The 10,314-nt window shown below is 46.0% G+C and overlaps 1 protein-coding gene across 11 annotated transcripts in view; it reads right to left on the bottom strand.

The window, feature by feature from the left end:
• Positions 1-10,314, bottom strand: part of DOCK7 (dedicator of cytokinesis 7) — a 230,861-nt gene that overhangs the window by 157,316 nt on the left and 63,231 nt on the right. For all 11 annotated transcript variants that reach the window (XM_040360795.1, XM_040360784.1, XM_040360787.1 and 8 more), the window contains exon 14: positions 9,766-9,928. In XM_040360795.1, the coding sequence (XP_040216729.1) occupies positions 9,766-9,928 (163 nt within the window). The remainder of the gene's footprint in view (positions 1-9,765; positions 9,929-10,314) is intronic.

Below are 10,314 nucleotides of genomic sequence, written 5' to 3'. Positions count from 1 at the left end.
TGAATCCATATACAGGAAGCGGGCAGTAACAAAGGATTACTTAGGTTCGCCTGCCCCTGACTCGAGCTGGGCATCGCCGCTTAGTGATGGATTGGCTCGGGCGGCTCGGCTGCTCTAGTCCTACAAAGGGAACTGCGTTCCTGCTGTGAAAAAAGTGCAGGAACTCTGTTCCCACGCGTTTCCGCAGGACTTGAGCCCTGGTTCCTTGAGCAATGAGCAGCGATTTGGTTCCCTACCTACACCGACCACCAGTGCAAGGGGGCCACGTCTACACAGACCACCAATTTTAAGGGATATCACAATTTTTACGGTTTTCTTTTCCAAAATTATTTGTTTCATTTTAATGAATATTACAAAAAAAAAAAGGTTATACAGAGCAGGACGTCGTAAAAGTGATCTGACATGGGTGCCATAATATTTATTCTGATATTTATAATGTAGTTATCATGTAGTATACCACAAAAGCATTAGCACATTACATTTTAGAAGGGTTACCAGGCCAGAACATTATTTCAAGGGTTTTAAATGCATTATTGATCGTGGAATTAAGCTGCAATGATCGTATTTAAAATGAACGCAAGAAAGCGCTACAAAAAGGAAGGTTGGAGCCCTTTCCCCTGCATTCAGGATTCTACAGACAAAAAAAGTCAGCTTGTTAATATATTTCATATTGGATGAGATCCTATTATCTTAGTTTGATATTAACCTACATAAACAGGTTACACCCCCTGCTGTCATTTCCAAATCAGCGCACACAGAGAAAAACACTGGATTATAGTTCAACCAGAGAAGGAGTAATAAGCAAAATTGTGTTAAACAAAAAAAAAATACACAGCACTAAAAAGGGCTCATGCTCAAACTGCATGAACAACTTAACCACTTAAGGACCGCCTCCTGCAGATATACGTCGGCAGAATGGCACGGCTGGGCACAAGCACGTACCTGTACGTCCTCTTTAAGTGCTCAGCCGTGGGTCGCGGGCGCGCGCCCTGGTCCGAAGCTCCGTGACCGCGGGACCCGATCGCTACCGGTGTCCCGCAATCGGTCCGCGGAGCTGAAGAACGGGGAGAGCTGTGTGTAAACACGGCTTCCCCATTCATCACAGTGGCAGCTTCATTGATCGTGTGTTCCCTGATATAGGGAAAGACGATCAATGATTTCACACGTCCAGCCCCGCCCCCCTACAGTTATTAACACATAACCCCTACAGCGCCCCCTTGTGGTTAACTCCCAAACTGCACTGTCATTTTCACAGTAAACAATGCATTTTTATAGCATTTTTTGCTGTGAAAATTACAACGGTCCCAAAAATGTGTCAAAATTGTCCGAAGTGTCTGCCATAATGTCGCAGTCACGAAAAAAAACGCTGATCGCCGCCATTAGTAGTAAAAAAATAAATTAATAAAAATGCAATAAAACTATTTTGTAAACGCTATAAATTTTGCGCAAACCAACTGATAAACGCTTATTGTGATTTTATTTACCAAAAATATGTAGAAGAATACGTATCGGCCTAAACTGAGGGAAAAAAATGTTTTTTATATCTTTTTGGGGATATTTTTTATAGCAAAAAGTAAAAAATATAGCATTTTTTTCAAAATTGACGCTCTATTTTTGTTTATAGCGCAAAAAACAAAAACCGTAGAGGTGATCAAATACCACCAAAAGAAAGCTCTATTTGTGGGGAAAAAAGGACGCCAATTTTGTAAAGAATGCCCCAATACTCCAGTTTAGTTAAAAGCTGATAAAACATATGAAATTGCTACATAAGCTACTTTGTGATTTTATGTTATTGCAAATGACATTTCTTTTCCTTACACCGGCCGCAACAGTAAAATTAGAGATCCCAGACCGCTCACCCCCCTGCTCATGTAACTGGGTTCTTATAGCAAGCAGCCCCCCCACATGGAAACAGACGTCCCCAATACAGATCGATCTTTAGAGTGAAAAGAATGATTTTTAAGTTCTTAACTGGAATTTCACTTTAAAGTTACAGTAGCAAAAATGTGATTTATTTTACCAATGCCATGTTACGTCATTTATGTATATATAGCCTTGTTGGCACCATTACAGTGTATTTCTAAGTCATATTGACTTCTGGACTATATTGATAAACTTCACATACTAATTTCCAAAACACCTTTACAATAGATCTATATAAAGTTTTTTTTTATTATTAAACATTTAACATTATTATTGTTGTTATTATAAATGCAAAGTTATTATAGTGTAATATACAATTTTGTGGGCGTTTTTGATATGTTTTGTTACAACAGAAATGACAATAAATTTTTCTACGTGAAATCTTTGGACTTTGCTTACTGCTATATGTAAAGTATACGTGAACCCTCACCTTGTAAAAACAACCTTTTCAGTGCAAAATAGAGATGAAAGGCAAAACATTTGTGTACATATAGAAAAAAAAAAAAAAAAAAAGTAGATAAAGTTGCACCAAGTGGCAGCTGGTGATATATATTTTTTATTTATGAAACGTGGTAAGCAGTGCAACCACAGTCAGCCAACATCCCTACCCAGCTGCAAACGCCCCTTCCCTGTCCTGTCGGGTCACCCGCAACCGCCCCTTCCCTGTCCTGTCACCCGCAACCGCCCCTTCCCTGTCCTGTCGGGGTCACCCGCAACCGCCCCTTCCCTGTCCTGTCTGGTCACCCGCAACCGCCCCTTCCCTGTCCGGTCACTCGCAACCGCCCCTTCCCTGACCGGCCACTCGCAATCGCCCCTTCCCTGACCGGCCACTCGCAACCGCCCCTTCCCTGACCGGCCACTCGCAACCGCCCCTTCCCTGACCGGCCACTCGCAACCGCCCCTTCCCTGACCGGCCACTCGCAACCGCCCCTTCCCTGACCGGAGACTCGCAACCGCCCCTTCCCTGACCGGCCACTCGCAACCGCCCCTTCCCTGTCCGGTCACTCGCAACCGCCACTTCCCTGTCCGGTCACTCGTAACCGCCCCTTCCCTGTCCGGTCGGATCACCCGAAACCGCCCCTTCCCTGTCCGGTCGGATCACCCGAAACCGCCTCTTCCCTGTCGGGTCGGATCATCCGAAACCGCCCCTTCCCTGTCCGGTCGGATCACCTGAAACCGCCTCTTCCCTGTCGGGTCTGATCACCCGAAACCGCCCCTTCCCTGTCCGGTCGGATCACCCGAAACCGCCCCTTCCCTGTCCGGTCGGATCACCCGAAACCACCCCTTCCCTGTCCGGTCGGATCACCCGAAACCGTCCCTTCCCTATCCGGTCGGATCACTCGCAACCGCCCTTTCCCTGTCCGGTCAGGTCACCCGCAACCACCCCTCCCCTGTCCGGTCGGTCAGGTCGGGTCATCTGCACTCCACTGCACACCCTCCCCAGTCGGTTCCCAGCCTGGCACTTAACCCCCCCCCAATCTATGGTGCGGGGGCGAAGAGAGGTGGATTCCCCTTGCTTCTCTTCCTCTGCAACACGGCCTCACCTCCCTCCTCCTCCCAGGCCAATTGGAACCCTTCTTCTTTCCGCCAATCGGGAAACGGGTCTCACGAATACCCAGATTGGAATCTATGCGTCCGGCGCCCTGATTGTAGATTAGGGGGCCGGGTGCATGGATGTGGGTGGGGGCAGTACTCGTGTGCCCCTATTGGACGGGCCGCCACTGGTTTCACCGATACCAGTATCATTATCGTTGCCGATAGCAAGTATTTTCACTTGTGAAAATACTCCGATACCCAAAAATCGATAACTTTGTGGTGCGATCTGAGCCCATACACTCTCGCTTCTTTTTGGCTCCCTAGAAAAAAAATACAGATTTTTATTTGTAAACAAGTACCGTACGTCAGAATAGGCCTGGTCCTTAAGGGGGGTATACATAAACTTTAAGATTCTTTTTTCTATATTGTAAGCTTTCATGATCAGGATGCTCCCAACCTTCTCGCTTTGTACCGTCTCTCTTTATATTGTAATGCGCTGTGCAAACTCGCCATATAAATTCTGTACAATAGTAATTATAATAATCCTAAGAGAGTGCTATAGGAACAGACAAAGCAACCTCCAGAAATTGATACAATAAAGCCATAATGTTTAAATCCATCTCCTCCCTCACTTGTTATAATTACATTTACCTTTTTCTCTACCACAAAAAAATATCCACCAACTGTTTTTGTATTTTTATGGAAAGCGACTCCATGATCTTTACTTAACGCGCGTCCAAGATAATCAGCATGTTACTTGTAATGAAAAGAAACTCCTTTAAAAGTCTTTGTTTCCAGAAGGTAAGGCCCATTGTGAACACAATCGCAGAAGTAAATATGTTTCCTGGCGCATAATTCACGTCTCCAAGCGATCGTCAAGCCCCGGCTGGCTCTCCGCCGGGACGACTCCATTAGGGGGCGACAGTAATTAGCTTGTCAAATTGATTACACTCTTGTATTTCTCTTAACCTTCAAAGAAAATGTCAACCTGTCTCTGGGGCCCGCGCCGCGGGATCGGGAAATTAGAGGTTGTTCAAAGGAGAGACGGTGAATCTACTGTGACAACAAACGGCGCGGCGCAGCGGACATTAGAATATAATATTTGCTATGGTGTTGTCAGGAAAATCGCTGATTATCAGATATGGCGCTGACGCTAATGTTGCAGAAGAGAAACCGTGCGTTTCGTTTAATGAAAGGAATCTACAGAGAGTGATTACTGCAAAGTAGCAACGAGAGGAAGTGCTTACAAATACATATTATTGGTGGAAAGTAAAAAAAAAAAAAAAAGAACAAAAGAAATTGCATTGCAAAAAATTACTAATTCAAATAAAAAAGTCTGCAAATCTGCCACGCACTGTTAACCACTTAAGGACCGCCTCCTGCACATATATACGTTGGCAGAATGGCACGGCTGGGCACAAGCACATACCGGTACGTCCTCTTTAAGTGCCCAGCCGTGGGTCGCGGGCGCATGCGACCCGGTCCGAAGCTCCGTGACCGCGGGACCCGATCGCCACTGGCGTCCCGCGATCGGTCCCCGGAGCTGAAGAACGGGGAGAGGTGTGTGTAAACACAGCTTCCCCGTTCTTCACTGTGGCGCGGTCATTGATCGTGTGTTCCCTTTTATAGGGAAACACAATCAATGACGTCACACCTACAGCCACACCTCCCTACAGTTAGAAACACAAATGAGGTCACACTTATCCCCTTCAGTGCCCCCTTGTGGTTAACTCCCAAACTGCAATTGTCATTTTCACAGTAAGCAGTGCATTTTTAATGAAAATGACAATGGTCCCAAAAATGTGTCAAAATTGTGCGAAGTGTCCGCCATGTCGCAGTCACGAAAAAAATCGCTGATCGCCGCCATTAGTAGTAAAAAAATAATAATTAATAAAAATGCAATAAAACTATCTCCTATTTTGTAAACGCTATACATTTTGCGCAAACCAATCGATAAACGCTTATTGCAATTTTTTTTTTTACCAAAAATAGGTAGAAGAATACGTATCGGCCTAAACTGAGGAAAGAAAAATGTTTTCTATATATTTTTGGGGAATATTATAGCAAAAAGTAAAAAATATTGCATTTTTTTCAAAATTGTCGCTCTATTTTTGTTTATAGCGCAAAAAATAAAAACCGCAGAGGTGATCAAACACCACATTTGTGGGAAAAAAAGGACGCCAATTTTGTTTGGGAGCCACGTCGCACGACCGCGCAATTGTCAGTTAAAGCGACGCAGTGCTGAATCGCAAAAACTGGGCAGGTCCTTTAGCTGCCGAAAGGTCCGGGGCTTAAGTGGTTAACGTGATGGTAAGGGTTCGTCTTTTTTTTTTAAATAACTATGTTATACTTACCTGCTCTGTGCAAGGGTTTTACACAGAGCGGCCCGATCCTCCTCATCTGGGGTTCCCCTGGCGGTGCTCCTCCTCTTCAATGAGTGCCCCCCACAGAGAGCCGCATTCCATGGGGCCCCTGTGCGGGCGTGCTCCTGAGTCCTGCTGCTGTGTCCATCGACATAGATAGCAGGACTCGGCCCCGCCCTCCAGCTCCCGTGTCACTGGATTTGATTGACAGTAGTGGAAGACAATGGATCTTGCTGCTATCAAGCTATCCAATGAGGACCCAAGACAGCAGCTGGAGCTGTGTAACAGCTCTGGTGAATGGGAGTGAACCACAACAGCGGTTAGCAAGGATTTCAATGCACTTCTTTATGTGAGAATTCAGTATTGGACCCCAGGCGTCACTACAAGCAGAACAGGAGTTTGGGGGGTCTCTACATCACCTCTCTCTCACATAAAAGAAAGACGTTAAGCTACTAAGGTTGGACGCATTACAACATGCGACCAGAGCTTAGTGTTTAAAATTATAATATACACTTTAAAGATTCCAATGCACGTCTATATGCAAGTGATTATCAGTATGGGACCCCAGGCGTCACTCCACGCAAACAGGAGTTTGGGGGTTCTCTACATCATATCACCTAAACATATAGTAATGCATTAGGTCACTAAGGGAGTAGGTATGAAATACCTCAACCCTTAGCATAGAAAGGTTAGAGCGAACATGTTCAGCGAGTTAGGGCAAGGCCCATGTAACGGCTACCCAGCTAGGGAGAGGCCGTTGGAGAAGTCCTTTTCCCTGGCAAGCTGCGATATGCAAGTACCGCCGGTATCCCCGTCCAATAGATCCAGAGAGAGAGAGAGGGTTCCCCTTCACGAACGAGACAAGGCTACGTTGAAGGGTCAAACAAGACTCCTTTAATGGGACATTTTACTTCGCTTATATGTGGTTACAACAACTTACAGGGACAATGACACTCTCCGCCCCCCCCCCCTCCTCACACAGGGGGAGCTTCAATACACATGCTTTGAAATAATGACATCTCCTTGAATCAATCAGTCTCTAGACGTTCCGGCACCGAAATCCACTTAACATGACCTGGCCGGGCACATTCCTTTCTCAATAGAATTCAATTAACCTTTAGAACAATACACTCACAGATCATCACGTTAGCATACACCTGGCAGGAGGCTGTTAACTGGTAATACACAACAGAGCGTCAATTAGCATTTAGCAGTGAAAAAGTCACTCTACAGTTAACCCTTTGAGCTCAGTAACAAGTCATGCAGTCCTCTGTAGGCAGAATAGTTCATAGTTCCATTACAGCCCATAAGCAAATAATACTTATGTCAAGCACGTAGTAAATATGGTTAGTTATAGTAACCAGTAATTGCATAAGAAAGGCATTTATAGCACAGGTAATTTGAGAGTGTATGTCCCTTTGAGATATACCAAAGGCAAATAGCCGAGAATATAACAGACGATCTCACGGTGTATAGTAGTACATAGTAAGCCAGTGTTGATTACAGCAATTTATTTAGATGCAATACATGTAGTAGAGAATTCTAAAGCACTACAAGTGACACAATGGCTACTTATCCGTTTGCAGGGCTTTAGGACTTGGGATTTCTGTATGGAGGGTCTCCTGGTGGGTTGTAGCTTGGGGTGTCCGCAGCTACTCAAGGCGAGATTAGCAGCGCAGCTCCAGGAGTGGGATTGCCTCCAGTTCAGGATGGATGGATGGATGGTTTCCAGGTTAGGCAGGGCAGTAGCTGTGGTTAGCAAGCCGGCTATGGCCAACAATAATAGAACCCCGCTTGTGTATAAGCTGAATGCCTTTATAGGCAGGTAACAGGTGCACCGAATCCAGCGCTGATGCGCCGGCGCTGACGTCATCGTGCGGGCACCGTATGCGTTCTAGCACGGAATGCATTACGTCGCTGAGAGGAGCGCCTGTTACAAGCTGCTGGGCTTGTCGTCGACGCTGGAACGATCAGGTTTAGGCAAGTAAAACGGGGAATCTGCAGCACAGAAGGTTTTTCACCTTAATGCATAGAATGCATTAAAGCAGGGGTGTCAAACTCAATTTCATTGTGGGCCGCATTAGCTTTATAACTGCCCTCAAAAAGGCCGGTTTCTATCTGTAAGATTATATGTCCCCCTCCCATTAAATTAGATGTCAAGAGCCACCCCACCATCAGGAGTTGAGTCCCCCACCCTCCCTCACTTCACAGTGCACCCTACTTACCTTATGCTGCTGCTGGGAAGAAGATGGATGCATTGCTTGAAAGCAGAAAGTAGGGGTCTGGAGTAGGACCCAGAAGAGGGCTGGAGCTCTCCTGCAGTTTCAGGAGAGATGCAAGGGCCACATGAAATGGCCTAGATGGCCGGATTCGGCCCGCGGGCCTTGTGTTTGACACCTGTGCATTAAAGTGAAAAACCTTGAGACTTTACAACTCCTTTAACCACTTCCGGACCGCCCTATAGCAGATTTAATGCTACAGGGTGGCCCTCCTGTGCAGGAATCATGTATCTGCCTAGGGGGGCACGTTGTTTAACCACAGCAGAAGCCGATCTGCAGGTTCCGGGCAGTGGATGTCAACCGACACCTGCCAATAGTCAATAGAACACACAGAATGGCAATCTGTCCATGTAAATAAAGCAGATCTCTGTTTCCGTCAAAAGGGAGGTGGGGGGTGGGGGGGTGACAGGTCTAAAAGCTAGGCCTTTCCTTGTAGAACACAAGCTGGGGGGCTAAGAATATACCGTAAGGCAGTGGTTCTCAACCTTTCTAGTAATTTGCGCCCCGAACCCATGGATATTTAGCACTCCCCGAGTCCCTTCCACTCGTACAGTATTAAAAACAAACCCGTTATAATGCATTTTAGGATGTACCACTCTCTTTGTTCTCCTTTCTTTCCCTTGTATCCCTCTCTATCCTTATTTCTTGTTTTTTTCCCCATCCCTCTCTCTAGCCATCTTTCTTGTTCTTTCTCTTATTCTTTCTCTTCCTTTTTCTTTTCTTCCTCCCCCTCTTTTTCTCTCTCTTCCATGTATTCTCTATTTTTATTCCTTCTCTTACTTCTTGGTGGGGGGAATGGGATGAGTGCCAATACTGGTTGGAGTTCTGATCAGCCAACTTAGGTGCTCTTGATCAAGGTCATTTGCTGATCTGAGTACTGTAGTGAGGACTTTAAATGGCAACTAATCACAGGTAGTGTTACTCACTTTGTCTCCGGCTTCACTGTGTCTCCAAATTTGTGGTGTCCGGAAGCAGTGACACCTATGCCGAAATCGGGAGATGGTGTCTCCTCCAGCCCCTACCACTTCACATTCCACACCAGTCATCTGACCTCTAGTCTCTTCCCCCCAGCTATGCCATTTACTGAATGAGGGGCTGCGAAGAGGCTGAGTGGGTGGCCGTTTGCTCTAGGAACAGCCCAGCTGGGCAGCCACAGGCTCCAGGGACAGCCCTGATGGGCGGCCGCAAAAAGGCTGGGAGAGTGGTGCGGGCTTCAGGAACAGCCCAGGATTTGGTGACCCCTGGCAAATCATCATTCGACCCCCAGGCTGAGAACCACTGCTGTAAGGGAAGGCATCTTAAAATGTATGTTCCCTGAGGCAGGACATGGTGTCCATATCTATTTTGTGAAGAGTAGCTTCCAAAGTGGAGCACAAACAGTTGGCAAAAAAGTCCAAAAGAAAAAAAAAAAGAAAGACCTCTACACAAACTCCTAAGACAACACCAAAGGCGGACCCATAGAAGAGACCCCAGTGGGAACCCACTGGAGATAGCTTCAGGTTGTTTTCCAACCCGGCATAGAAAACACAGTTTGACAGCGGTCAACCAACATTTCAAAAAGCAGATGTTTGTTGATTGGTCGCGGTAGGTACTGGTAACAAATGGTTCCAACCCCTCCTCTGTAGATAAATGACAATCGTGTATCTACAGATGTCCCCACTCACCTGTAAGTTGTGTTTGGGATGTACACATCCCTTGCGGGAAATTCCAGGATATCCCTCGTTGGCCGCACTCTGGTGTCGGGATAAGGTTTCACTTGTAGCAGCTCGGGTGTTAAACAATAGTTTGGATTTTCCGGGGCTGGAGAAATGTCGATCTTCAGCTGAGCTGTAAATGACAAGAATCAAGACTCGTTAACCCAGATCTAGCAGTATACTAAAGACTGATGTCTTGGAATAAAAGCGACACATCAAAGATCACCAAAGTATGAATTCAGCAGATTATTTTTAAAAGGTCACAAAAATTATATTTTAGTATTAGGTGGAAACTGGTGAGCAACGTCAGCCCACGGCTTCTCTCATCTTGTATATTTATGGAGACCTTCCCGTCATAATTCCTTGTATAAAATAAATCCAGCAGTGGTGGTTAGGGATGAGCCAAACCCCCTCCCCCGTTGGGTTCGCACCAGAACCTTCGAACGGACCAAACGTTCGCACAAACTTTTAGAACACCATTGACGTCTATGGGACTCGAACGTTCGAATTCAAAAGTGC

The sequence above is a fragment of the Rana temporaria genome, chromosome 7 (assembly GCF_905171775.1).
Source record: "Rana temporaria chromosome 7, aRanTem1.1, whole genome shotgun sequence".
Classification (NCBI taxonomy): Eukaryota; Metazoa; Chordata; class Amphibia; order Anura; family Ranidae; genus Rana; species Rana temporaria.
The sequence above is the reverse complement of the archived record's forward strand: the minus strand, read 5'-3'. Positions and strand labels throughout refer to the sequence as shown.